This window comes from Syzygium oleosum, unplaced genomic scaffold (assembly GCF_021117445.2).
Source record: "Syzygium oleosum isolate NSW1041296 unplaced genomic scaffold, Sole_v2.1 Sole_v2.06, whole genome shotgun sequence".
Classification (NCBI taxonomy): domain Eukaryota; kingdom Viridiplantae; phylum Streptophyta; class Magnoliopsida; order Myrtales; family Myrtaceae; genus Syzygium; species Syzygium oleosum.
In genome coordinates this window covers 2,089,842-2,117,565 of record NW_026607490.1, presented here as the reverse complement: position 1 = coordinate 2,117,565, position 27,724 = coordinate 2,089,842, and the positions used below count along the sequence as shown (strand labels likewise).

General features: G+C 39.4%; 2 protein-coding genes and 1 long non-coding RNA gene across 5 annotated transcripts; 2 read left to right on the top strand and 1 right to left on the bottom strand.

The window, feature by feature from the left end:
- The first annotated feature begins 2,117 nt into the window (after positions 1-2,117).
- On the top strand, positions 2,118-5,480 carry LOC115688799 (probable Histone-lysine N-methyltransferase ATXR5). 3 transcript variants are annotated; one of them, XM_056312095.1, is made up of 7 exons: positions 2,118-2,555; positions 2,677-2,763; positions 3,848-4,077; positions 4,170-4,270; positions 4,370-4,582; positions 4,816-4,938; positions 5,141-5,480. In XM_056312095.1, the coding sequence occupies exons 1-7, from the start codon at positions 2,243-2,245 to the stop codon at positions 5,220-5,222; spliced, it is 1,149 nt and encodes a 382-aa protein (XP_056168070.1). In that variant the 5' UTR covers positions 2,118-2,242; the 3' UTR covers positions 5,223-5,480. The 3 variants fall into 3 exon arrangements, with proteins under 3 accessions (XP_056168070.1, XP_030470582.1, XP_030470584.2); XM_030614724.2 differs by having other exon boundaries at positions 2,307-2,548; XM_030614722.2 differs by having other exon boundaries at positions 2,121-2,555; positions 4,816-5,480.
- Positions 5,481-14,334: 8,854 nt separating this feature from the next.
- On the bottom strand, positions 14,335-14,956 carry LOC130138483 (uncharacterized). The gene is made up of 2 exons (XR_008816882.1): positions 14,821-14,956; positions 14,335-14,632 (listed from the first exon to the last, which is right to left on the bottom strand). It is a non-coding gene; the product is annotated as an uncharacterized LOC130138483 (long non-coding RNA).
- Positions 14,957-18,343: 3,387 nt separating this feature from the next.
- On the top strand, positions 18,344-19,671 carry LOC115688800 (uncharacterized). The gene is made up of 3 exons (XM_030614725.2): positions 18,344-18,537; positions 18,629-18,818; positions 18,940-19,671. The coding sequence occupies exons 1-3, from the start codon at positions 18,379-18,381 to the stop codon at positions 19,458-19,460; spliced, it is 870 nt and encodes a 289-aa protein (XP_030470585.2). The 5' UTR covers positions 18,344-18,378; the 3' UTR covers positions 19,461-19,671.
- Positions 19,672-27,724: the final 8,053 nt, after the last annotated feature.

Here is a 27,724-nt window from a genome sequence, read left to right as displayed (position 1 = left end):
AGAGTAAAAGTTTGTGATTTTTATGAAAAAAAAGTTTGGATTGGAATTGGACATAAATTTGTGCTTTTTAAAGGAATTAGGCATGCTATTAATTGTATAACTTCGTCCATTTATCTCAGTACCTTTATCATTCTATTATTTTGCAAAATAATTGAGAACATTTTATTTATCAACCAATTCACCCCTCCCCTCATGATTGTCGAATTGAGATTTCATATATTTCTCAAGTATTCCTTAATTCATCTTTCCTTTCACAATTCTTGATATTATATTCTAAACTAGAGCAAAATCATTACGTCCAATTTTTTTTAATAAGTTTACTTTATTTTTCATTTTTTAAAGGTCTCTCTCTCTCTCTCTCTCTCTCTCTCTCTCTCTCTCTCTCTCTCTCTCTCTCTCTCTCTCTCTCTCTCTCTCTCTCTCTCTCTCTCTTTCTCTCATATGTGTGCGGGCACATTAGAAGTCATCTTTTATTTATTTTCATTCAAAAAAAATGAAAGGAAAAAAAAAAAGCAAATCTACCGAAATTCAAAAAACCTGCATAATATATGAAAATCCAAGGGTAAATGTATAATACTTTAAAAAATCAGAGAGATTTTGTTTATTTTCTCATTTTTATGTATAAAAGTAAATGATAAAGGTACACTTTTGCTCGTGATGGAAAGCCGCGGGCAGATGCATACAACACCAAAATTTAGGAAGTATGGGTAATGAATAAATTTTCACAATGTAGGTCTCAATTGTTAAATATTTAGCTTACAATACGAGGAATTGATCTCAAATATTGCATAGCAATACTCTCTTAATTCAGTTTTCGACTTGGCGATCTTAACTCTTTCTGCCATTTTAAATGTCTACCAAGAGCCATACCTTACTTGAGCCTGGCGGTCATTCTCCACCCTCATTGGGTCGACTAAAAGCCTAGTCCATCCTTAGACCATACATTTACTAGATAGAATTCTATTTCGATATCATTAGTAGCACTTCAATCCGTTCCGCGTGAGTTATGCCCTGAAAGAGTACTCGATATGGTGACAATTTGAGAATTAGTCCTTTTAATGAACTACCTTGCATGGCTACAAACTCGCCCTTATTGAAGCTCTCTTGCGTTGATGATCACTTGCAACCCTTCTCTTGCCGGGAGACGGGAACTTATTCTGACATCATTTGTAACGACTCAATGCATTTCGCACGTGGTGAATATCAACAGAAATACTCAAGGTGTTGACTATTTATGGTGAGTCTTAGGCTTTGTTTGTTTCGCGAAAAATATTTTGTCAAATTTTTTTTTCTCACGTCTCGACGTTTGGATTGCTTAGGAAAATGAGTTAACAGAGATTCATTTCATAGTCAACAGAAAACCTTTGCCTAAATTCAGGAAAATAATTGCTTCTTTTAAAAATTAGAAATCTTTTTTTTCCAAAATATGACTAGACAACGGAGTTTGGATCAAAGATCTCTATGCTTGGCATAGAGACCCCGATGCCTATTCCTAGGTTGGCCTGAGTCCATTAAGGCCGAGACCGGATCCTTGGCGATTGGTCCTAGGGTAACAAAGGTCGAACCTGGGACCCCGATGCCTGTGCCCGAGTACCCGGCTCTTGCGCACATGTCATCAGTGCCTAGGCCTGAGTCCATCGAGGCTGGACCGGGTCCACAGAGGCTGGGCTCAAGACCCCGATACCCATGCTTGGGTCCCGGCGACCATGTTTGGATACCTATCTCCCGCACCCGCACCCGAGTCCATTAAGGCTGGGCCTCGGTTCCAGGTCCCTTGACTTGCTTGTACCAACATGATAAGTTTTATGAATTGATTGAAACTTTTTGAAAATTTCATGACTCAATTACACTTTTGTGACAAGTTTAAGGATTTGATTGCACCAACTTGATAAGCTTTAGGACTTAATTGCACTCTTCGAAAATCGTAAGACTCAATGATACTTTCGTGATAAATTTTAGAACTTCCGATGCACTTATCCCTCGATCTATCCTCTCTGTTTGGTAAAGTTGTCCCTTGCATTCATATGGTGCTGTGAGGGGTTCCAACATTGTGAGTCTCCTCCATAATTCATGTTTTGAAAAGGAGCTAAAAATTGTTCTAGAGGGTGCTGATTTTTATCCATTGGTCAATTTCTACATAATAGACAGAGCATTTTCTCCGCTCCTTCCAGCTCCAAAAAAAAAACAAAAGCTTTGAACAATCCTTTCAAACCCTATCTCAGCCCCACCCCACAAGGCAAAAATGGCGCCGGCCAGGAAATTCATACGGTTCAGCGGGTCCTCGCGGCGGACGGTGCCCCCGTCTCCGCCGCAGCCCAGAAGGTACAAGAGGATCGCGGAGATACTGGCCACCGCCAAGCACGCGGTGGTGGAGCGCGAGAGCTACAGCGACGTGATCTGCGAGCAATGCCGGTCCGGCGACCGGGCCGATGAGCTGCTGCTGTGCGACAAATGCGACCAGGGGTTCCACATGAATTGCCTGAGGCCGATCGTCGTGAAGCTCCCGATGGGGTCGTGGCTCTGCCCCAAGTGTGTGGAACACAGAAGAGTAAGAAGTAGGGGGGCATTATCGATTCGATGCTTCGTTTCTTGGTTTTCTTGCCTGTCGGTTGTGCAAGAGATGTTGTTCTTGATGAGGGTGTGATTGATTGTGCCATCATGCCTTTCTTTTTGTAGAATTTTCGCAGAAGAAGATCATCGACTTCTTCAGGATCCAAAGGTCAGGTTGTGTCGATGAGAAATGCGGGTCGCCTCAATCCCAAGGTGAAGATTTTGATTAGCCTGTCATTTGTGTTGTTGGTGAAGTGAATGGCCGATCAGAACCCATTGGCATTTTGATCTCGCATGTCTTGATCTCTGATCGTAGTGTTGTTAGTTCGTGGGAGTAATCGGCGATAGATAGTGAACATAACAGATAGAGCTTTAGAGTCTTAGAGCTCCTAGCCGAATGTGGTTGATGGGGTAAAGAACAAGAAGGAACAAGTGCGTCCTAGCTAAATGCGGTTGATTTAGGTAGTTCTGGCATTGCACTAATGCTACAGCCTCTGAGTTTTGACCTGCTTCGCAGACTTGCATCTTCTTACTCGAGCATGAGTGACTAGTTTCCTTATGTCCCTCAATGTTTGACCATTTTGCTCTTTTGCTACAAGATTTTAAAGAAAGAATCGAGTTTATTGGTGTTTCTTTCCTGTTGTCTAGAATCGAAGTATATAGGCTACAACCACCCATATTAGGCCATTAAGCCCAGGCAAAGACACCGTCGTACTTAGCCTAATATGGAATTGGATGTTGTCGCGTCCACCCCCCTCTCTTTCTCTCACTGGCAACAAACGTCAAGCCTTAAAATGATTGCCAACAAGTCACGGTCGACTAGCCCAACCAACATATATAAAAGGATTTCGGAACACATTGAACAATGTAAATTGATGGGGACAAAATTGAGTATCATGCTAAAAGTTCAAGAACCACAGAGAACATTATCCTATCAACCATGCTACTTCATTAATTCTTTGCGTTTGTCCTCATGTCTTTTCTTAAGTTGTTGGTGTATAACGATTTGATGTCCTATAATCTTGCCGTTGCAAGAAATTGAGTTTCTAGCTTTTGCCTTCAACCAAGTTTTATCTTAGTCCCACTGAATCACATGGATTCTTTTGTCTTAAAAGTATTTCAGTTTGAACTTCATCTTACATATCAAATCTGCCGCTCTTTTTGGTTTCACTTACATTAGTGACTACAGCAATTGTTGAATTCATTATTGGCAGAGGAGAACATTCCCCAGAAAGTCTCTAATCTCGTACATTTGTTGACTATTGAGGCAACTAGTTTGATTATTCCTTTTATTTAGACACTAGAAAGCGTCGGAAGCGTTCGGGGCCTTTGGTTATGCAGAAGAAAAGGAGGAGACTCCTTCCATTTACTCCAGTGGAGGATCCTTCCCAAAGGTTGAGAGAGATGGGTTCACTTGCTTCTGCTTTGACGGCACTAAAAATGGAGTTCAGTGATGATCTCACGTACTTGCCAGGATGGGCTCCTAGATCAGCTAATCAGGCAAAGCTTGAAAAAGGTGGCATGCAGGTTTGGATTATATATTTTTATTTTGACATCATTCGCACACTGAATTGACAGTTTATTATTCTGTTTACTGAAGTGCTTCGATTTCGTACCAGGTTCTTCCTAAAGAAGATATTGAAACTCTGGAACACTGCAGAGCAATGTCTAAAAGAGGCGAATGGCCTCCTCTTCTAGTCGTTTTTGATTCATGTGAAGGGTACTACTTTACTATCACCACGAACCTTTATTATGACATCTGCCACACCACTATGCATTCGTTTAATTGGTCCTTTTTGCTCACTCCATCATGATGCAGCTTCACTGTAGAAGCTGATGGTCCGATTAAAGACATGACATTTATTGCAGAGTACACTGGTGATGTGGATTACCTTAAGAACCGAGAAAAAGACGATTGTGATAGTATGATGACTCTTCTTCTAGCAAATGATTCATCTAGAAGTCTTGTCATCTGCCCCGATAAGCATGGAAATATTGCGCGCTTTATAAATGGCATCAACAATCACACCTCGTAAGCCACTTTAATCCTTTTGTTCGTCATCGACTTCTTAATTTTAACGCATTGTACTCTAAGTAAAAATCACCTTTACTTTTTGTGTAGCTGAATTTCAAACATTAATTTGCACGATTTGCCATCTCAAATATTTTGAAGTGTTTTCTCACCATATGTTCCCCGTCCCTTCTCCCAAAGATATGAAGAGCTTATGCTGGTCCTTCTGCTTAAACTTCATAAAATATATGCAGGGATGGTAAAAAGAAGCAGAACTGTAAATGCGTGAGGTACAATGTGAACGGCCAATGCAGGGTCTTTTTGGTTGCTACTCGTGATATTGCCAAGGGGGAGAGGCTCTATTATGACTATAATGGGTATGAGCATGAATATCCTACTCATCACTTCGTCTAAGTTGTCGCCAAAAATGGGCCTGACGTTACTAATAATGGATTATAATATATTCCATTCAACCATTCAAATTTTTCGCATCTTCCGGGCGTTGGAGAATCCCAGCAATTTTGTTTATCCTTTGAAGTTATAGTATGGTCTTCATCTAACGAGCCGGCCTCTATGCAGCTTAGTGAAAGTAGGACAAAGGAGGGATTTTCCTGAAGTTTTGCATTTTGGAACTGTAGATGTGCAAAAGTTCTGGCTATAAAGCAAATCTTCTTTGCATTACAACTGTGGAAAAAAAAAGGCAATTTCTTTGATTAGAGATTCTTGCTGCTTGTTCCTACATTAGAGTTGGTTGACTTCATTCGGGTAGCTTATTTCTGTTTCCAGTAAATGTATTGTGATTATTTTTCTTTCATTTGGTAAGATGGGAAGTGGAAGATAGGAATTGAACTGAAGACGTCTTGGATCTTGGTAAGGACGGTCTATCACTTAGCCAAGTCCATGTTCCCTGTTTCAAGTATCATTCATGTGGACTCTTCGCACAGTTTAACTTGTTTCTATAAAAGAGTGAACGCATATGTGCCATGGACCATTTGCCAAAGATAACACAGAGAATTGAAGTTAGACTTGGCTTGACAAAGTACTTAGAGAAGCGTTGTTATCTAGGATCTAGTATCTACGCATGAATCGCAGATCGGTTAAAGTTATTACTATGCTTGCTTTAGAAATTTTTTCATAATTGAACAGGACGAACATGTTGCCTGATGTTTGCAAAGATCTGATAGTTTGATTTGGAAAATGAAGCTGTAGCGGATGCGAGAAATGGTGATAAAATGAATAGCTCATCCTCTTATTAGCATACTTATGTCAGCTCGTGTTCAAAGAAAACAGATAACAGCATTAATATGACTTTGAAAGCCTTGAATCCAGGCTGAGATTAACAAAGAATATAGTATCTACATGTGTTTTGGGACTCTTGATGTGACTATATTTTGAATAGTGGGTTGATTCCTCAGGAATTCATTTTTGAACATGTTATGTTCGCACGGTTATATTCTTGTTTTACCAAAAGTACTACCTTGTACGTAGTCTGTCTGGGGAGCATACTTGACGGGAGATAGACACAGGTGGTAGTTAGGTCCCTCACTTCTATTATTGCCCCTTTAGCATCTTCGATCCGAGAGTTGGGATTACTCCGTTAGGTCTTTCTGCTCCGGAGCTGGCTGACAATGGACCTACTTGCCTTGCTTGTGGACCGATGGCAGAGCTAACCTTGTTTTAGTGCTTTGGTGGTTGCCATCAAAAGATGATTTCTTTCTTCCCGTTAAAGGACCTCGACTGAAAATATTTCCACCTACCTCATCAGTGCTTTCTTTTTCTCTCCACAGTTCTTAATTGACAAGTCAACAAAGAAGTTGCAACTTAAGAGAATGAAATCATTAGAGTTCGGATTTACACAATTTTTAAGCTGAAATGTAGGCATAATTTCAAGTGAAAGAGGAAAAGACCTTAAACAGGTGAATTTGCTGCATCATTCTGAATAAATTCATAAGGGATAAGTGTATTAAAAGTTCTAAAACTTGTGTTTAATCAAGTCCTAAAACTTATAAAATTGATGAAATCAAGTTCTTTCGTTAAGTCTAATTTGGTTAAAGAAAATGTTGGTATGGTTCTTTTATTAATTTTTGAAGACGTGTGTCGCCAATATGGCAACTGTCAAGCAGCACCTCAGGAAAAAAATTTGAAAATTTTCGAAAAAAAAATTTATTGTTCATCTTCGTTGCTGAGATTAGCCATAGCTGCTTGAGCTTTTTGGAGCTCCTAGCCATGGGCGCTTGAGCAGCTTCGTCAAGCTCAACCATGGCTGCTTGAGGCCACCAGAGCTTCGTCGAGCTGGCGGTCATGTCTGCTAGAGCATCTTCAAGCTTGGCTATAATCAAATCCAACAACAAGGGCCGTCGAGCTGGCGTAGTTGCATTTTAAAATCTCAAATTTTTTTTTTAAAAAAGCCCAAAGCTATAATCATGAATCCCGAACAAACTAAATGTCTGGCTTTTTATGCTCCCTTTCTTCATTTGCTTCCCATATTGCTTCCCAACACAAACCGATCTTGTGTGCATATACACTGGCAAATTCATAAGCAGCATTTTCGTCTTCGGATTTCATTCTCTGTTTTGGTAATCTAGCCATTTCAGTGTTACTCGCCGTAAAAGTAAAAAGTCGATTTTGCTGAAGCTTCATGGCCACTATGACTGTGTTGGACATGAACGATTGCAACCTTGTGTTGGTCAACCATCAATGGATGATTTTTGCCATCCATAATTAACTGTTTTTTTCAGGTGAAATGGTTCAAGGTCCGTTCAAGAGGGAGAAATATGTCCAAGAACAGTCCATTGATATGGACAAGTTCGCCAAAGAAGCTCGTGTGGGCATGGCCGCGAGCTTGACGAAGCTCCGGTGGCCATGGCCGAGCTCAACGAAACTCGAGCAACCATGGCCGGGAGCTTAGAGAAGCTCAAGCGGCCATGGCCATGAGCTCGACAAAGCTCGAGCGGCCATGGCCACGAGCTCAAAGAAGCTTGAGTGGCCATGGCTTCGATGAAGCTAGAGTGACCATGGCCAAGCTCGAGGAAGAAGATGTTTTTTTCTTCTTCTTTTTTCTCCTTTTTTTATTTTCAATTTTTTTCTAATGTGGCGTTTGGTAGGCGCCACGTGTCTTAGAAATTGACAAATAGTGCCATGTTAGCATTTTTCATTAGACAAATTGGACGGAATCAACGAAAGAATTTGATTGCATCAATTTGACAAGTTTTAGGACTTGATTGCACTTTTTGAAAATTTTAGCACTCAATTACATTTTTGTAACAAGTTTAATAATTCAATTGCACGTTTGCGATAAATTTTAGGACTTCTGGTGCACTTATTCTAACTTAAAAAAAAAAAAGGATTATTATAATGTTTACACAGCCTATAAAACCCATATGAAGTATAGTAGCATTTCAAGCAAAACTGGAAGGACCTTAAGCATTTGTCTAATGTATGCTTCTATTTAACACACACATTTTCGTTTTCTAATGCTATGTGATGGTACTTATAGTAGCAGGTGAATTATTGTGCGCATTTCATCATTTCAATTTGATAGTTTATGTACTCACCACTTACTCCTTTGCTGTAGGGACATTGGTTTCCTTCATTGTATCAATGACCCCAGTTACTCTTCACATATTGGTTTAGCATAATTCTATTGCTCCGTCTCCAAAATACGAATTTTTTTTCGTGCTGATAAATTTCAATATATTAATAACTATCAAAAATAAAATTGATATAAGGATGGGCCACTCTTTTTTCACTCATTCTTTTGCTAAAACTCTCCTCAATACAGTGTTCTGACAATTATATCCTTCATGGGTCTCACCTTTACTATGTGTTTCCCCTTTTGTGGTTTCCTTCTCTTCTTTTCTTGTGAGTCCCACTTTCCTTCATTTTCTTCTCCATCTCTTTCTCTCTCTTCGGGCAATTATCTTTTTTCCTAATACCCTATGGCAGAGTTGAGGAGGATGCGGAGCATGAGAGGTAAAACACCACCTCGAAAAACAGAATGAAAAACCACAGCTTGAAGCTCCAATTCAATTATAGACAAGCTTCTTCACCATGTTCAAGTAAGAAACTATAAAACAACCCAGGTCGGAACACCACCTCGAAAAAAAGAATGATATAGAGATACAAAAAATTTTCCTCCGTAGTATAGGAAGTTAGCAAGTAGGGTCAAAAAAACTTCTTTGAACTCAAGTCGGTGTTCAAGAAAGAGAAAATGAAGGTTGTAGCAGAATGCTTTATGTTGACACCTATGTTTTTAATTTTCCCAAAATTAATTATATAAAAATTAAGAATTAAATTTCAATTCCTAAAACAAAAAAAGTTTTAAATTTCAATTGCATTGCATATAGACATAGGTACGCTCTGCACTATTAGAATGTATTTTTTTTTAATTTTAAAAAAATTAAAAAAATATTTAAAAAAATCAGACCGGGCCGGGCCAAGGCTGGCCCAACCCGACCCCCTTTCCTTTCCCCCCACCCTCGTGGGCCCAGCCTAGCCTGCTCCTCCCTTTCCCCCACGGCCGGCCTCTCTGCCTCTCTCCTCCTTCCTCTGTCTTCCCCTGCAGCTACCATCACTTGGGACATCGCGAATTATCCGCTCCACTGCGCAAAGCTGGCCACGAAAGTCTTAGTAGGAGCAGAGTCTAGCGTAGAGCATTCAATAGAGTAGGAGCAGCGACCGACGACCACCATATAAGCCGGAGAAGAGAGAGAAGAAGGGGGTCGGTCAGAAAACAGAGCACCCAAAGAGAGAGAGAGATTTGCAGAGAGTTTGAGTGAGACTGAGAGCAAATGTGAAACTGAGCGTTTGAAGGAACTGAAGAGGAAGCCAGCCGGCCTCGCCGTTGCCCGAAGACCGACCGGCGATCCCCCAGAATCAACCTTGACCAGCAAGTCCTCCTGGCTCCCCATTATCCCCTATTTTCTTATGCAGGTGGGCCGGGACTCACGCCGGCCGTTTCGCACAAATCTCAGCCCATACCGTCCTTAATCCCAGTCTATACTCACTATCGGAGGCGAGTTGTAGCCACCGAAGTAGACCTTGGCCTCGGAATAAGTCAAAATCCCCCCGATTTGGTCATGCACTCCATGTGTTCGACGAATACCCAAGTAAGGTTGTTTTGTTTCAGTCCTCAACCGGCGACGTAAAGGTTGACCGGGAAGTCCTTGTCCCCTTGGGTGGTTTTGTGATAGCTATTGGAGACCAGATTAGGTCAAATTATGACCTAAGTCATCCGGCCAAGCTCCAACCGATGTTTGGGCTTAATGAGCCCCGGTCGGGACTTGGCCGATGACCACTCTGGTCACTCACTGGCGATCTGCTCCCTCCTAATCTCCTCAGCTTGAGTTGCTGAGAAGCTAAGGCCAAAGGTCGGGCGAAATAATCGGCAAATCGCCGGATTTTTGCCCAACTGATGGTCTCCCACGCTTCAAAGGGCCCGGAATCCGGCCTGAACCGACCGACAAGTCAGCCAGTCTGATTTGCTTGCCAAATAGGGCCGGTTCAACCGGGTTGAACTGGTCTTATTTTGGCATTTTCCATCGAACCGAGCTCGATCCGATTCAAAACCGGGGTCAACAACTTTGGGTCAAATCTATTGACCCGAGTAAGTTCTAACCCGACTCGGGTCCGTCGACCCGATCCGACTGAATATTATATTTATTTTTAATTAAAAATTATTTTTAAAAAAAGTAAAAATTTAAAAAATATTTATTTTAAAATTAAGAAATAGTTTAGAAATTAGTATTTTTGAATATTTTTCTAGATTATGTGAATTATTTTATTAATAATTATGTCTAAATCAGATAAGCCTATAAGGCTATATAATAGGATTTTGCAGGTTATTTTTACTACTGTTGTATTACTATTATGCATATTGTTTCTAATTATAATATAATTACAAAAATTTTCATGTTTTGAATGTTGTCGCCTTAGTTAGGATTAGAACATTAGGCTGCATATCTATCTTGACTGCTAATCATTAATGATTGTGCACTTGTTTGATGACCGCACATGTTAGGAAATAGGTCTTAAAATCAATTTAAACTGCCTGACAAATATTTTTTGAAAAGAACAGGATGAAAGGTACCGAAAAGGCACTAGTCACTTAATTAGTGTAACAAAGTCCCCGAACTCATTTAATCTCTGGTTCGTAGGAATAAGGTGATTTTTCCATCACTTTATTTGGGTTTCTAGTCAACCCACCCCTAAATTGATTAGTGGCGACTTCTAAATAAAAATCATTTGCAGGTTAAAAACCTAAACCACAAGTCGCGATATGGTATGGGCTTGGAAGAGCCCAAGTTAAGTCTCAGACCTAGACTTAACGCATACCAGGCTACACCACATTTTCCCTCTTCCATGGAAAAATCTGGCGGGTCGCGACACTTTAACTCCTCGTCATGGCACTTAGCAATATCAATTACTTAAGGGCAACAAGCAATTAGATCAAAAAGTATAGAAACCGTACTCCTTGACCCTCGACACTCCACACGAACTGTGCATCGACCCTCACCACTCGCACCGTCAATGGCGGCAGATTCAAAGTGATGTGGAGGTCCTGAGCTTTGATCACCATCACATGCAAGTACTATAGCTTTGGAGATCGGTAGACCTTATAGCGCATGCGAGCCACGTACAGCGCTCCAAGCTCCACGCCTTAAATGCCAATCTAGACGAAGAGCTGGATATCACCGGAGATACGACTCGTCTCCGCTGCATCGCCACCCTCAAGGTGGTACCATAGTGGATCGTGGATCGACACGTCGGAGAGGCCGAAGCCGACGCCGCAGAGGAAGGTCTCCAACGGCGTGTCTCAGACGAAGATCTCTAGCGTGGAGCCTTGCCGACTCAAGCTTGTTGTGGCTTCATAATTCCGATGATATCACCCTCTGCATCCTCATCAACTTTACCGGAGGATACCACGTTTTACGAAAAGTGTGAAAGGAGAATTGCCTGCAAAAGGAGAAAATATTAAGTAGTATCAGTGCGCCACATCAATTGCTGATGTGGCGCGCATTTGCCTAGTTGGATCCATTTAGAGGCTGACAAGTGGCGAATGTTTTATAATAAAATAAACACATTTGAAAATTGGGCTGTTGTCCATGAATGCTTATAGCAGCTTTTTGCAGCAAAAAATTTGAACGCCCCGCCGAGAAGGGAGAGAGAGCTTCTCCTTCTTCCTTCCAATGCTTACTTTTCGGAGGAGAGAGAGTTTGTACTTCATCCTTCCAAGAGTAGCTCAAGCGTCTTTGTTTTCGCTTAGAATCGGACTCCTTTGTCTTCACTTGACCGCAGCCTCGAAGACTTCCATTTTCGCGAGTATCGCTACTTGAAGATCTCCACTTTCGCAAAGACCGCCGGTCGACTGTCACTTCGAAGACCTCCATTTTTGCGAGGACGGTCGCTTTCACGAAGACCGCCGCTCGATCGCCGCTCCGAAGACCGCCGGAAGGATTTAAGGTGAAAATCTAGAGGAGAAGCTTTGTATTTTCTCCTATATAATAAGCTCACATTGGAGACCACCCAGAGGCCTCAGGAATCCAGCTCAATCACCTTCTGTCCCCTTGATTTTTTCCCATATAATAAAAGAAGCTTTTCTATTTTCTGCTTAGACTTGTCGCTCTGGTTCTCAGAGGTTTGTCTTTGAATGGAGAACGCGGAGAAAGTTAAGCTGGTTCGGTGTCCCAAGTGCGAGAATCTGTTACTGGAGCTCGCCGATTACTCTGTTTATGAGTGCGGCGGTTGCAGAGCTGTTATAAAGTTCCCTTTTTCTTTCTGTTTTGCGTTTGCTTAGTCAATTTGAGTCTTGCTTAGTTAATGAAAACATTGTGGGCAGTAATATGGAGATGAATGGTTCCCGATTTGCTTAAAAGTCGATGCATTGTGTTAGATGCTTTGGTCGGAATGCAATCCTTAAGGCCAAACGAGGATTGAATGCCTCTCTGTGTAACTGTAGAAACCCAATATGGGTGGACCGCAAAACTCGTGTTTGAGATTCACTTCCGGCAACGCCTTGTTCTAAGGAGAAATGGCTATGACCTTATCCTTTTAGAATTAAATTTGTATTTGCTTTATATTAACGATTAGATTCTTTTCTTAAAATTCTAAAGGTTTCAAAAGATAATATCATCATGTGTAATATTGATTGAGAATTTGAATTTAGAATTGGCATGATATTTGTTAATGAAGATGAAACTTATAATACATACAATGCTATGCAATTTGTAAGAGATTTGGAGTGCGAAAAAGGACAAAAAGCAAACAAAAGTAAAGGAGCATTGCGAAGATGCACATTTGTATGTAATTGCAAAGGACACTCCACCAATCGCACTGCTTAGTTAATGTGATAGAATGATTCCATCAATTCTTTTAGCTTATTTATATGCGGTATTCCATTCTAAAAATGCATATAAGCATTAGAAAGACATGAAGTAATTCTAATACTCTTTTGTGCAGGATTGACCCCAAAAACAATTTGCTTGTTTAGTCTTCCTTTAGCAAGCAAGTTGAATGTGGAAGCAATTGATGCATCAAATTTTCAAGGATCTGTTTTTGTTTGGAGAAGATTTCTTTGTTTATCCCTTGACATCTTCTATATATTTCTCAACTTCTATTTTCAGAGAGACTGTTGTTTACCTTATATAGTACATATTACCTTGAAAATGGATCATAGAGAAGTTTCGAATCTATGGCGAGAAAGGGAGATGGATATGGTGCATACTCTGGTGGCCAACTATTCTTGCATCCACTTTTGCACTGTCAATTTGACACTGCACTCATCCGGCGAGCAATTTACTATAATTTGCCAATTTCGTGAACAAACATAAGCTGGGATTGTTCAAAAGTTTTTAGGTATGCTATAATAACAAAATTTCCTTCGATTTTTCTTGTCAAAAGCAACTAAGTGATAGATATTAATTTCTCATCTGAAGCTTTGAACCATATGTTTCCCTTAAAGAACGCGAGTGTCATCTGGACATCTAGATACCATCATTCAAGTAATAATTAAGATTGAAGAATTAGAGCGGTCAAACTCAGGTTGCTCCACTCAAGTTCCACTTTGTTCATTTTCGTTTGATGCCTCTCCATACGTTTCCCTTAAAGGATGCGACTGTCATTTGGACATCTAGATACTATCATTCAAATAATAATTTAGTTAAGATAGAAGAATTACGGCGGTCAAACTTAGGTTGCTCCACTCAAGTTCCACTTTGTTCATTTTCATTTGATGCCTCTCCAAGCTCAGCCACGTCCACATTTTGAGGAGACAACGATGATAAATGTAGACACTTACATTGCAAGTCGAGGCATAATATACATAAAACATATCGGTCCAGTGCTTTAGAAGACATGGAAACTGCGCAAACATTCAAGAGTGTGTACCCTATGAACCACTGCTGCCAAGAATTGGCGTGATCAGGGATGAAATTGAGTCGATGGTTATTAATCTTTGATCATGACTTCTTGAAGAACTCTTGGTTGCATCTGCAAACAGAAATAACCCAAAATTTAAAGGACAGAAATTTTATCAACAAACAGCTACACGGAAATGCAGCACTCACGTTACAAAGAATAGCTATTATTGGCTGCTACGACAGACAAATACTCCATCTTCCCTGTGATCAATGTTAATGATATATCAGTTACTCACATAAATTTGAGCTAATCTGTGCTAACAAGTGCGGGCTTATGAATAAGATGTGATGCTTAATCCAAAACTGAAACGTTGGATGCTCCAAGTAGTGAAACAGACTAAGAGAAAGGCATCGATGTGCACAAACCCAAACCCATGAACGCTTGAACATTGAATCATTTGTACATGCGGAGAACCCAAACGGTGCTATAGCTTCCACACATACAAGCCCACTCCTTAACCACTGATCCAACACGGATAATTTAGAAACCTCACTAATATCTATCAGAAGATTACAACAAACAGTTCATGGCATCACATTGCAAAATAACTAGGAAAGAAAGAATCTCTGAGAAAGCCCACCTGCATAAATCTCTCCGACGAGGGTTGTTGCTCTGCGTCCGCCACTAAAGACTGGAGGACGTTAATGAGAAAATCTTGTGCTGAGGACAAAAATGATTAAAAAAAAAAAAAGCAACCAGAAAGAAAGTTAAAATTCGCTCTACCACTCTCGTCATTTCCATTTCCAGAAAAACTAACTTCCCTTCTGAAGTTTTTCTGATCTTGGAGTATTTTCTTTCTTTCCTCTGCAGCCAAACGGCTAAGAACAGAGAGGGTGACGAACCTGCGAAAATGCCGCGAAGAGCACAAAAGCTCTGGAGATCAGAATCCAGGATTGGGTATTCCATCTCCCGCCGCTTCAAGGAGGTCTTCTAAGCAAAAGCGGCGGTCTTCGTGAAAGCGGCCGTCCTCGCGAAAATGGAGGTCTTCGAAGTGACAGTCGACCGGCGGTCTTTGCGAAAGTGGTGATCTTCGAGCGGCGGTACTCGCGAAAATGGAAGTCTTCGAGGCTGCGGTCGAGCGAAGACGAAGGAGTCCGATTCTAAGCAAAAACAGAGACGCTTGAGCTACTCTTGGAAGGACGAAGGACAAACTCTCTCTCCTCCGAAAAGAAAAGCATTGGAAGGAAGAAGGAGAAACTCTCTCTCCCTTCTCGGCGGGGCGTTCAAATTTTTTGCTGCAAAAAAGCTGCTATAAGCATTCATGGACAACAGTCAAATTTTCAGATGTGTTTATTTCATTATAAAATATTCACCACGTGTCAGCCTATAAATAGATCCAACTAGGCAAATGCGTGCCACGTCAACGATTGACGTGGCCCGCTGATACTACTAAATATTTTCTCCTGCAAAAGAGATAGAACGAAGAAGACGATGGAAATTGGGACCCGCAAGAAAAGAAAAGAAGTAAATCCAATGGATAGTAGCTCTCAAATGCCGAAAGGTGAGATGAAGGATAAAATTTTCGGAACACTAAATCGGGGAGTGTTTTAGCCAAGGAGAGAGTGGAAAAAGCACGATCCATAAAGAATGACTGACGACTTTTTTCTCATGTAACTTACTAACACTTTTATGAAATTACCAACTATATTAATAGTTTGCAAATTAGCAACTTTTATTTGCATAGTTTACCAACACTTCGAATTTGCTAACTTTTATACGAAATTACTAACCTAAGCTAGAGAAATTTTCCACTTTTTGCTAGATCAAAATAACAACTACTTTTGGGTTACTAACTCTTATTTAAGTTACCAACCTTCAAATTGTTTTGGGAAAATTTCAAAAAAGGACCCGAAGTGCTCTTATTTTCTCAAATAAAGCTCTAAAGTGGACATTGTGTCAAATAAATACTTGAAGTGCCCTCATTTTCTCAAATAAGGGCTTGAAGTGAACCTTGCCTCAAATCGGGATCTGAAGTAGCCATCTCAGTCTAAAAAAAGGATTTAACCTCATTGGAGTCAAAGGCATTTTCTTCTTTTAATTTTTTTTCTTTTTTTTCTTTCTTTTTTTCATTTTGTGTTAACAAACTCAAAAAAAAGAGTTAAAATTTAAAAAAATAAAAAAACAAGGGGAGGGTTGACAGCCCTCCCCCGCCTATGGCCACCACCCCATCGCCGATGGGGCGGTGACCATGACCGGTGGGGTCGCCGGCGCCTCAGCGAGGGCCACCAGGCACTTGCCAAAACCGGGAGGGTCAGGAGACCCTCGCCGAGGGCCATTGGCGATGGGGCGGCGGCCGCAGGCAGCCCTCCCCTGTTTTTTTCTCTTTTTTTAAAAAAAAAACTTTTTACAATTTTTAATTTAATTTAACTAAAATTTATGTTAAAATTATTTTTTGGACGAAATGCCCTTAACCGTTCGGAAAATTTGGCCGGCCGGCTAGGTGAGACACTTATTTGAAACTGTTATAACCACTTCAAGCCCTTATTTGAGAAAAAGAGAGCACTTCAAATCCTTATTTGACGCAAGATCCACTTCATGCCTTTATTTTAGAAAATGAGAGCACTTCGGGGCTTTATTTGGAATTTTCCTAATTGTTTTTATTTTTGTCTATTTACCTACTTTTCTATTGAGCTATGAATTTTTATTTTCCTTGGTTAGGAACGCTTTACATTTGCTAACTCTTTTTAGAAATTACTAACTCAAATTAGTAGACTCAACAACTTTTCTCCCATTTAATTATCATCTAGTATTTTGTTTATCTTATATATTTTCCAATTTTCTTATCATTTGCAAAAATTTATTTTCATTTCATAGCCACGCCTGAAACTTGCCATCTTTTTTTTACACAAATTACCTACCTTAATTGAAGCGGCTCACCAAATTTTCTTTGATTTTAGGAATTAAGTAGTTTTCGGCTACCAATCCTCACTCGACTTACTTACCAAATTCATTTTAAAACTTACGAGAGCACGAGAGAGATAAAATTTAAAATTGGATGAAAATTTGACTCTCGTTTTTCTTTCCCTAAATCTCTCTCAAAACGCAGCATAGGGCATCGAGGGAAAAAGAGACGAGGATTAGCTAGCTAATTAAACCTGCTATTAGTGTAGTGTTTGCTTAAAAATTGTGTCACCACAAAAGGACATATCTCGTACATCCATATCAAGGCAACAGATCTGGATCGTGTCAATTTTGTTGCCTGCCATTATTATTGTCACTCACTGGGAAATCTCGTACCTAAGATTTACTAGGATTTGCCTCCTTCCTCACCTGGCAATATCTAGGTTCATGGGATCCCCCTCTTTCCGGTCGGACGCCTACTTTACTTTGACTCGTTTTTTTTTTCCTTTTCAATTTGGTTTTCTTTGTTTGATGCTTTTCTTAGATAATATTTATTGAAAAAAATAGACCATAAACAAAGGGAATTTCACACAAGCAATTTCATTCGCAATTGATTTGAGGATTATAGCCGCTCGCTTGATGGATTTCATTTGGTGAAATAATTTTTATATCCTACCGCAATCGAGGTGATCATTGAGATGAAAAGCTCTTGAGATGACGTTGGAAAAAGGTTGCTTCTTCAAGGCCCTAATTCATGACCAAATTGCATGAAGCGTGATCTACTTTCTTATGATTTTACCTATGGTTTGTTATGCTCAAGAGTTGCATGGAATTTTCTCCGCCATGGAAAGCAATTGCACAATCAGAATGAAGCGAGAAACCGAACGTCATTAATGTACATTATGGTACTATAATTGTTTTTTGACTTGTCGCTAGGAGATTACGTGCAAAGTTCTCTACTTTGCTCCTGCTGAGTGAATATCGTAATTTTCTCAAGCACTTTGCAGTCACTCTTAGCCTACGTTAAGATCCACCATTGACATCCATGGCATCCAAAAATTCACTCAAGATTGACTCATAAGCATCTTTTCAAAATGTCAAGAGTATATCTCTTTTCGATATGATGCGAAGGAGCTCAGAGACCTAACACGAGATTGTGCAGGAGACAGTCCGAGTAAAATTTCCATTATTGGACCACATGAAAATCACCATCCAAAAGAGAAAGCACTGTAACATTATGGGACATGTAGCGTGTCATTTCATGCCCTTTCTTTAATATAAAGGAGGAAGGGGAGGGAAAGAGCGAGGATATTCTGCAGAAATATTCTTTCAATAGACTAATCTCGTATTTACCATATACTTCACCTTTTTACGAGCGGAAAGAAGAAATGTACTTATCATGACCTCATTCTGTCACCACTTACCACAGTGCAAACATTTTCCCCACCGCTTAAGTCATCTCGTGTCATGTCGTCTTAGATATATATCCCACTGCTCGAACCAACGCCATAGCCGGAGCTTTCACACATAAAGCACACTCCTCAGAGGGAGAGAGAGAGATGGACAACATGGAAGATGATGAGAAGCTGGTTCAGATGGTCCAGGACTTCATCGAATCTGATGACTACCCATCATCGCCATCATCATCATCATCATCTTCCGCCCAGTGCTTGCAAGCTTCTGACAATCATCACCAGTCCTATTACTTTGCCTTGAGGGTATGTTTACCTGTTTTCTGTGTCTTTTCTTTTCCCTGTTTGCATATGTGTTCTGAACTTAATTATTGTTTTTTTTTTGTGGGGGTTTCAGGATGTGCTTGAAAGCGGAACACGAGCTGAGGTTGATGTCCTCAAGAGTGTGTTGAAGCACATGAGACACAAGAGGGACACAGAGAAGACCACGGGCTTGAAGAGATGGTTGGTGAGGAGGCTGAAGATGGATGGCTTCCACGCTTCTATCTGCCACACTTCTTGGGTCACCTCCTTCTGTTGCCCCGGCGGTGAGTCTCTCTCTCTCTCTCTCTCTCTGTCTCTCTCTCTCTCTCCGCAGGCAAATTCTCATCGAAAAGTAAGCTTAATATGAACTAGTTAGTCTTATGTTTCTCTGGGATACTCAAACAGGGGACTATGAGTACATCGATGTGTTGACCAAAGATGAGGATGATCATCAGAATCATCACCAGCACCATCAAATGAAGAGGCTGATAGTGGACGTGGACTTCAAGTCTCAGTTCGAAGTGGCAAGGCCTACAGAGAGCTACAGGGAGCTCACAGACACGCTGCCATTGATCTTCGTTGGGGACGAGGTCAAGCTCAACCAGATCATCTCCCTCCTCTGCTCAGCGGCCAAGGAGTCGCTCCGAGAGCGAGGCCTTTACTTGCCTCCATGGAGGACCACCACTTACATGCTCTCCAAGTGGCTCTCCGAGAGCTGTCTCCGAGACCCAGTTTCGAGAACCATCAGAACTGCCAGTGGTGCTTCGACCACAGGCAACAGAAAAGATGGTGATCATGGGCACAAGATCAAGAACGGTGCTTCTTTCTTGCCTAAATCTACGGTGAAATCCAAGAACGGTGATCTGGGTAATCGCGGGTCTGGCCTGTCTAGCGAATTCTCTAACATGAGCATCAACTGCTGCTGATTAGAGTGCTTAATTAGGACTTGTGATGTTTGTTTTGGACAAGGAAGCTGTACCAAATTTTGACGAATTTTGGGTTGGTGAGTGATTTGTGTCGAAGTGAAGAGGGAAAACGTAATCTTTTTTTGTCGACGAGTTGATGGATATTGTAACCGGTTATTTTCCCACATTAACTGGTGAATAAGCCTTTCTTCAATTGTCTAAACAATTTGTTCATCCGAGACAGAAATCTTTATCCTAATCATTCAAGGCTTTATTTCTTTTTTATTATCTAAATAACGTATGTAACCTATGGTGCCTTTTGAGTGTACTTATGCCGTTAATCAAAGGAGTACGAAAGGCATTCAGAAAGATGGAGGAAATGAACGAATGGGGAAGAGGGTGAAGTGGGCATGATAAGATGATATATTTGTATATACCATCATAAAGAGGGGGAACATTATTCCACTTCCCTTTGATACGAATTTAGGTGAGAAGAGATTATATTTGACTAAATGATGGGTTTCGATTTTAAAAAAAAAATTAGGTCATATCTGACTTGAACAGATTTTTCCTTTTAAACCAATTTGGTATTTATGTTTCGGTTATTTCACAAAAAATGAATAATTAAGATAATACTTTTTTAAAAATGATCATTTATATTATTTGAAATAATTAGTTAATATTGAAAAGTAGTCCCGAATGATTTTGATGGTAACAAAACTTACTACATGATGTTTAATGTGTTTATTTAAAAAAGTAGAGATTGTACTCAAACCAAGTAGAAGCTAGGTTCAAATTCTACGATAACATGAGTCAGACTTTGTTTAGTCTGGAAAATTGCATAGGGAAAAAGGAAAGCTGTTAGAGTCAAGGATAAATCCAGTGCGCAGTCGGGATCACTCGGACAATGGGGCTGCCGAATCAAGCACGTAAGGAGAAAAATATTAGATGAGATAGTCTTGCCAAGTCAGCAAATAGCCACTTCATTCATCGCGAAACACGTGTCCAACAGGTCCCATCTATCAAAATTTTTATTGTCCATCTCTCCGTTCTCCGACCCTCTCTCTCCCCTGTTACTTCTCCGTCCGCTTCTTCTCTATCACCGTGACTTTTTCTCCTCCTCTCCGTTACTGACATTAATAGACTCTCTCTCTTCCTCTCTGTTCTTCTCTTTTCTTCTTCTTCATTCAGAGAAAAGAGACTCGCCAGCCTCGCCGGTCGTGGGTGATGGCCTCTCCGTCCACTTCTTTTCTTTCACAATTACTTTCTCTCCTCCCCTCCGTTACTAACATTAATAGAGTCTCTCTCATCTTCTCTATACTTCTCTTTTCTTCCTCTTCGTTCAGAGAAAAGAGACTCGCCAGCCTCGCCATGGCCTCAGCCGGTCATGGGTGAGGCCAGCCTCACCGGTCGCGGCCGCAATGGTCTGGCTGAGGCCTGCCTCGCCATGGCCTCATCCAAATCTAGTCACAAATGCTTGGAGATCAACCATGTTGAAGAGATTATGGCCGCAAAAATAAAGTAGTAGAAGCAAAAGTGAAGCTCTTCTTCTGCATCGTGCGAGGACTAGCGTCTGTGGCTTCCTAGTGAAACTTGCTTCCATGGAGTTTGAGCTTTGAAGTTGCAGTTGCGTAAAGAGATGAGCAAAAGTAACACTGAGATCAGGAGCGAGTAGTTTCAGGTTCCGTACAGCTTTTCTGCATTTGGAACCTAATTATTGAAAATAGGTTTCTCATTTTTTTAAATTTAAAATCTATCTGCATACCTTGAAAATTGAAACCTACCCTATCACAGATTCTAGGGTCGATTTCAAGGTCTATTTAGGTTCACCTATATTATTAATTGAACGATTATAGTTAATTATCATCTTTAATGATCGTCACTTGCTGCTAAAATTCACTAACCACAACTTGTATTTAGACACACGAATAATATAAACTATTAACAAAGTAAAAGCCTCGATCATAAAATGAAAGCTCAAACTAGTAGTTTCAAATTATACACACATCATCGGACACTATAAAACACCGCAAGATCGTGCAAATACATAGATAAAAAAAAAACACAAAAACTTGTTACAGGTTACAGGTTTCATCTACCTAGAATCTGAAATTTATCCGTCTAAAAAGGTTCGATAATTTTTAGAACCTGGAACCTACCCTACAAACCTTGTAACCTAAAACCGGATATATTCCACGGGTCCGATTCTTAGGTTCTAGGTTCTATCTAGAATCATGCTCACCCTAGGTGAGATGGATGGAGAAGTACTGGGGAGAGAGAGGGACTTTAAAAAATTCTTACAGGTGGGACCCATGTGGACACGTGTCGCGTGCTGAATGAAGTGATTATTTACTGGCAGAATTCGTCTCACCTAATATTTTCTTAGCATATAAGTGTTGCATTGCAATGTGTACTTTTCAAAGATGGATTTGACAATAAGAGAAATTTCCTAAAAGTTATAAATAAATTGTACAACCATCAATCTAGTTCTAAATTTTTCAATTTAATCGATTTAATCCTAAATCTTTTAACGATTTTTCAATGTAGTTCTTCCGGTGAATGTCACCGAAAATCCCTAACGTAAACTTTTTTTGCAATTTTTTAAAAATTTCTAAATTTTTTTCTTTTTTTCCTTATCTTTCCCTTTTCTTGATTTTCATATTTCCCTCGGGTCGTAACGCCATCGTATGTCGCCAACGACCTCCACTCGCCATTGCTGAGGCCTCGGCGACTGGCGGAGGGAAATAGGACAAACAAGAAAAAAGGAAAGAAAAGAAAAGGAAATCAAAATAAAAAGTTCAGAAAATTTTAAAAAATATAAAAATCGTCCATGTCAGTACCGCGTGTGCCACGTGAGACGACCAGAGTTGACTGGACTACTACGTTAGCAATTTCCAAGAAAAATTGATCGAAAGAAGTACTTTAAATATTGTCAAAAGGTTTAAGGATAAATTGAACAAATTGAAAAATTTAAGAATAAATTGTCGACTGTATAATAAGTTTAAGACTTATTGAATAATTTTCCCATTTGACAACCATTTGATAACCGTTGGGGTTTCAAAATTGAAGACCTATCTCGTGTCAATTAATTATGATATACCAAGATTATCTTTACCCAAAACCATTGACAAATTCGCTCAAAAGATTGGTGAGATGACTCAATGAAAACCTGCCATTATTAAAAGATTTGGTTGGCTGCCCATATTAAAGCAAGGTTCTAAATATAGTTTTTTAAAGAATTTTATCGAGTTTTTTCAAGGAGGATTCAATGGATGTAACAGCTACCAGATTCTATTGCAAGTTTCGAATTTGGAGCACTATAAAAGAAGAAAAGTTGGATAGAAGTGACAAAATTGACAAGCACAAAACAAGAGAAATTGGGCATTCTTTAGAGGTTTTTGAATCCATCTTTTAGTGTGAGGTAATAGCCATTTGATATTGTTTTTAAAAGTAAGCAAGAATGACAAATCCGTTTGTAAATGCATAATAGAGTGATTGTTCCTAGGGAGAAGGCATTTGTCTATGTACGAGACAAAGTTTGTGAAGGACTTTTTGTAATCACTAGAAATGTGTAGTTTGTAGTTTGAGAAATGTGTTCTACTCAACTAGGCGTGTAGGGTGCGAGACTAAATTTTGGAAAGTTTCGTTAGTGACTGGATCTATAGCGGAGTTGCGGTGAAAGAATCTGCTTTTTTGTGGGAGAATTCGACACTTGTAGTAATACGGCATTTGTACTCTCTGTGTAACTAGTGGAATTCGGGCTATGTAAGTTACTATAGTTGGAAGAGAGGACATAGGCACGATATGATGAACCTCTATAAATCCTAATTGCAATTTCTCTTCGCTTAAACTCTTTAGTTATCACTGTTTACCATTATTAGTCTTAAGGGCGGTCATGTATGGATCTTGTCACTATACATTACATTAGCACAATTACACAGTAAGCTATTATTGGGAGGGAAATCATCTGCCTATACAGCTCATTACAATTTTGTATTTGAGTGATGTGGGATAACTTTAACAATTTATGATATTGCTTTATTTTTTGTTTATAATGGATGTCTTCAAAGGTCATTTTCTTTGAAATTACACACACGTGTAACTAGAGACACCTACATTTTTGTGCCACAAAAACTACCAACGCACAACTTTTCATTTACCTTTTGCCATAAAACCATCGGATCAAAATACTAAATAAATATTAGCTCTCGTTGGAGTTAAAAAAAAAACTAGATTATAATGAGAAATTCACTTACCTTTGAGTTCTCAGCGACTTAAATCCTACAGTCCAGAAACACTTATCGGGACAATTCGGTCATTTAAATTGTTGTATACTCGTCTCCAAGCTTTTATAGCTACTATAAGCATAATATTTATAATTGTATATATTCGACTGTTTCTCACACAAAGGACTTTTGAGTTTTGAGCATTTTCGGAATGCAATTACAATTTTTTTCTTCCAACTTTGCCATCACTAATCTTTCATAATTTCGAATGTCCCCATCTAAGGTGACGTCACTGGCGAGGGTTCAGGCCGTCGGCAACACCAGACTGGCGCTGGCGAGCCTCACCTAAGATCGCCCGACCTCAGGCACTTGAGGTCGAGTGACCTCAGGTGAGGCTAGTTGGCGATTAAGTTTCACTGAAAGAGTTTAAGAAGTTTTAATTTTAAACTAGCAAAAAGTCCAATGTAGTTTTTTCCAAATGGAATTTAAGTCAAAGTTGCTTCTCAATATTGTTTTTAAAATTACATTTTACCAAATACTGTTTGCATTTTACAAAAACTTTTTCACCTGAAGTCCTTTGTATTTTTCCAAAAGTTATTTCCGAAAGTGTTTACAAACGCACCCTCTATCCTTAATGATTAATACCTTTTAAATTCATCCGGAACAAGGTTTTTCCGGTGGTTTCCAAGATAAAATATTCCATAGGAAATTATCAACATTATCTGTGTTCTCGAAGCGTCTGCATCCTAATTTACATATGGGGATTGATGATGAGAAGTTCAAGACGGATTCTGTCTGATCCCAACACTCCCTGGCAACCCCACAAAATATATTATAGTACGTAATAATAGTGGTGGTGAACCAAAACACCTCGGAGAACTCCATCAGCCATATCCAAAAAGAATGATATGGAGACAAAGGCAGCCAATAAGAACAAGGGAGGCGTGGAGATTTCACAGGAAAACCACTGGCCATGGAGAAACAAGTGGCGTAAAACAAGGGGGGGGAAGGGAAGAGGAGGAGGGAGAGTCTCGGACCCTGGTGCGTGCAAATGCAGTGCGCTTTCGTCAGATATGAAATTTGCAGTTTCTTTCATTTCTTCTGCAGAATCTGGCTTTGTCATGTTGCTCTAAAGTCGATACTGATTTGACAAGAGAGGAACATAAATTACTTGGTCTCTTCGAAGGGCGCAAAGATCGCGCGAAAAGTAGAGAAAAAAAGAAAGCCTACTTCCACATTTTTTGCTTGAAGTGACAATTATCTTGTCTATATACGTTTAAAACTTAATTTTTTTTTTCCAATTAATGGACACTTGAAAATTTCCCAAAACCTGTACATATTGAGGAACAAGTATTGACACGTAAGCTCTTTTTTTTCATATTGATAATTAATTCCAAATATATATTTTATATTTTAAAATTCAAAAAGAGGTAGTAAAAGATATTTTCTTATTATGAAATGACGAAGAGATAACAAGAAGTAGTAAAATAAGCAAATTCTGTGAGATTGATCACTTGGAAAGCACAAACGAGACTATTTCGACAATGGTAATATATATATTTTTAATAGTGTTCACTGATATGGGGAATGTATTTTTTTTCATAGTGTTCTCTCGCAGCACCCCAAGATGCATCTTGGTAATTTATTTACAATGGTAAAAGGAGAGTTCATAAGAAATTCTCATAGAAATGATGAGAAATTCGACCTTACGATGAATTGATAACGACCATTATTTCGCCTAAGACTGAGAAATAGGCCTTCACTGATTCTCACAGTGAAATATATGCAACCTTTTGAATTACTTGCCAGGCAACTTTTACCTAGCCTCCTGAATTTGAAATTTGTGCACCGCAATGATGTGGAAAACCATGAAATCACTCCAATAAGATCTTGGGAACATATGAGCGCGCGTACAAGTTCATCATCTTTTCCATGCCACCTTTCTTCAATTATAGTGTACAAAGAAAAAAATGGCCATTGACAACCTTAATGTTATCTTATCTCGATTCTTGAGCACTTAAGTGAATATTTCCTATGCCATCATATTAAAATATATTCACAATATCAATTACCGATTTTAGATCATCATCGTGTGGGTTGAATTCTTGGTCTTTGTTTTTGTTTCCACAATCAAAATTAGTGTTCGAATATGCCTGTGCAATGACTATGCTACTCATTCAACGATATGTTAATTTTGATTTTCATAAGATATGCTAGACACATCTAGAGATGCTTGTATGGGATATGCCCGTGCAATGACTTCCACTAGGAGTTTTTAAATGAGAAAAATTCTGTTGCGTTTAAAAGAGAAGTTCCACTAGAAGATTGTTTTTTTCTTTTCTTTGATTGTTTAGAAGATTTATATCCAATATGTGCGAGAAGAAAAGAAAAGGGGAAAGAAAAATAAGATGAAACCCCCATCTTAGTATAGGGTTTTAAGAGAACAAATCCAGGCTTAAGCAACTTGAATTAGGGGTGTGCAAAGGGAACCGCTTAAATCGGAACCGTCCGAACTGAACTGAACTGGTCGGTTCTAGGCGATTCCAAGGAGGTGTCGGACCGGTTTTATTGCAATCAGTGATTTTCGGTCCGATTTCTTGTTCAAGTCTTGAACAAATTTAGGCATCAAATATATTTGTATAGTATAGCAGATCAATAATATATGAATGATCAATTTGCAAAAGCAGAAAATTTCTTCATTCCTGATTAGCCACCATTGTCAAGTGAGGCTACATCATGAAAACAGCTCTAGCGACCAAGTAAAGGTGGTGGCCAAGAAAAGGAAAATTTTTGCTCATGAAAGGGAAATCGATGGCGACAATAGAGGAATCCACGAACAAGTTCTTATTAAAAATCATCTTTGATTGCCTAATTTTACTTTCTACATAGACTATGGAGGGATCGTGTCCCTGTCCATCGTACCACCATTATGACATTATTTTAGTTGTTAGAATAAGCAAATCAAAGATACCCAACAATCGCCATTTGAGACCATAGGTACAAATCAATCAAATGTTATCATCTTTTGGCGACAGTTTTGTCAATGGAATGACCAAAAGAATAATATCGACGAAATTACCTTAGACCGTGTGACTTAAATCGATATCAACCGTGAATATATTAGAAAAAGCGGTATAATAAGATACGAGAATAATTCGAGATGTGATATTATTCTTTAATTAGAGACATTATTAATTGGAGGAAGAAAGTGTGACTATATGAATCTTGGAAAAAATATAGCATTTGTCGCTAAGAATCTAATCTAATTCATGGAGACGAGTTAATGTAACTCGCTACAAATAACTCAAACTCATTAAGAATCTAAGTTTTAACCTAGTTCTTAGAACAATTATTACAACATAAGCGAAGGGAATAATTGGTACGGTTTAACTCGACTGAATTTGGCTCCGTGTACTGCATAACTTATGTACTATAACAAGACTACATATAGGAAAGATCAACGAAAAAGGGTTTGGAGAGATGTCACGTCTAAGCATAGATAACATAGACATAGCATAAGAGAGGATATACATCGTGCAAGCAAATCGTCGAGCATCGCCGCACGAGGCGACCCCAGTATCGTCGCGGCTGGGTTGAGCAACCTCAGAGCCCTCACCTGGGCTCGCGGCGCCCCTCGAAGCCCTTGCCTAGGCCCCTCAAAGATGATGAACAGTAGCTTCCTTTGTTTTTCTTTTTTCTTCTTCAAACTTCAAAGTTACTTTGCAAAAAACTACACCAAAAGTCACTAATCAAACAGTATTTGCTTTGAGTAAATACACTTTAAGCCAAAAGTTCAATTAAACACAGCCTAAAACAGTACTTGCATCTCCTCAAAACTCGACCGAACGCAGCCTAAAACGTCGAATCCTAAAAATCTCATGATTCTTTCTTCTCTCAAGGAAAGTTCGATGGCATCGATGGTTTAGAAATATTCGCTCAGTTCCGGCTTTAACTATATAGATAAGTGATAATGAATTAGAACTTGGTTTTACGTGATTTAACTTACTAGCACGTTGAACATTGCCCGAATGAATTAGAACTTGGTTTTACGTGATTTAA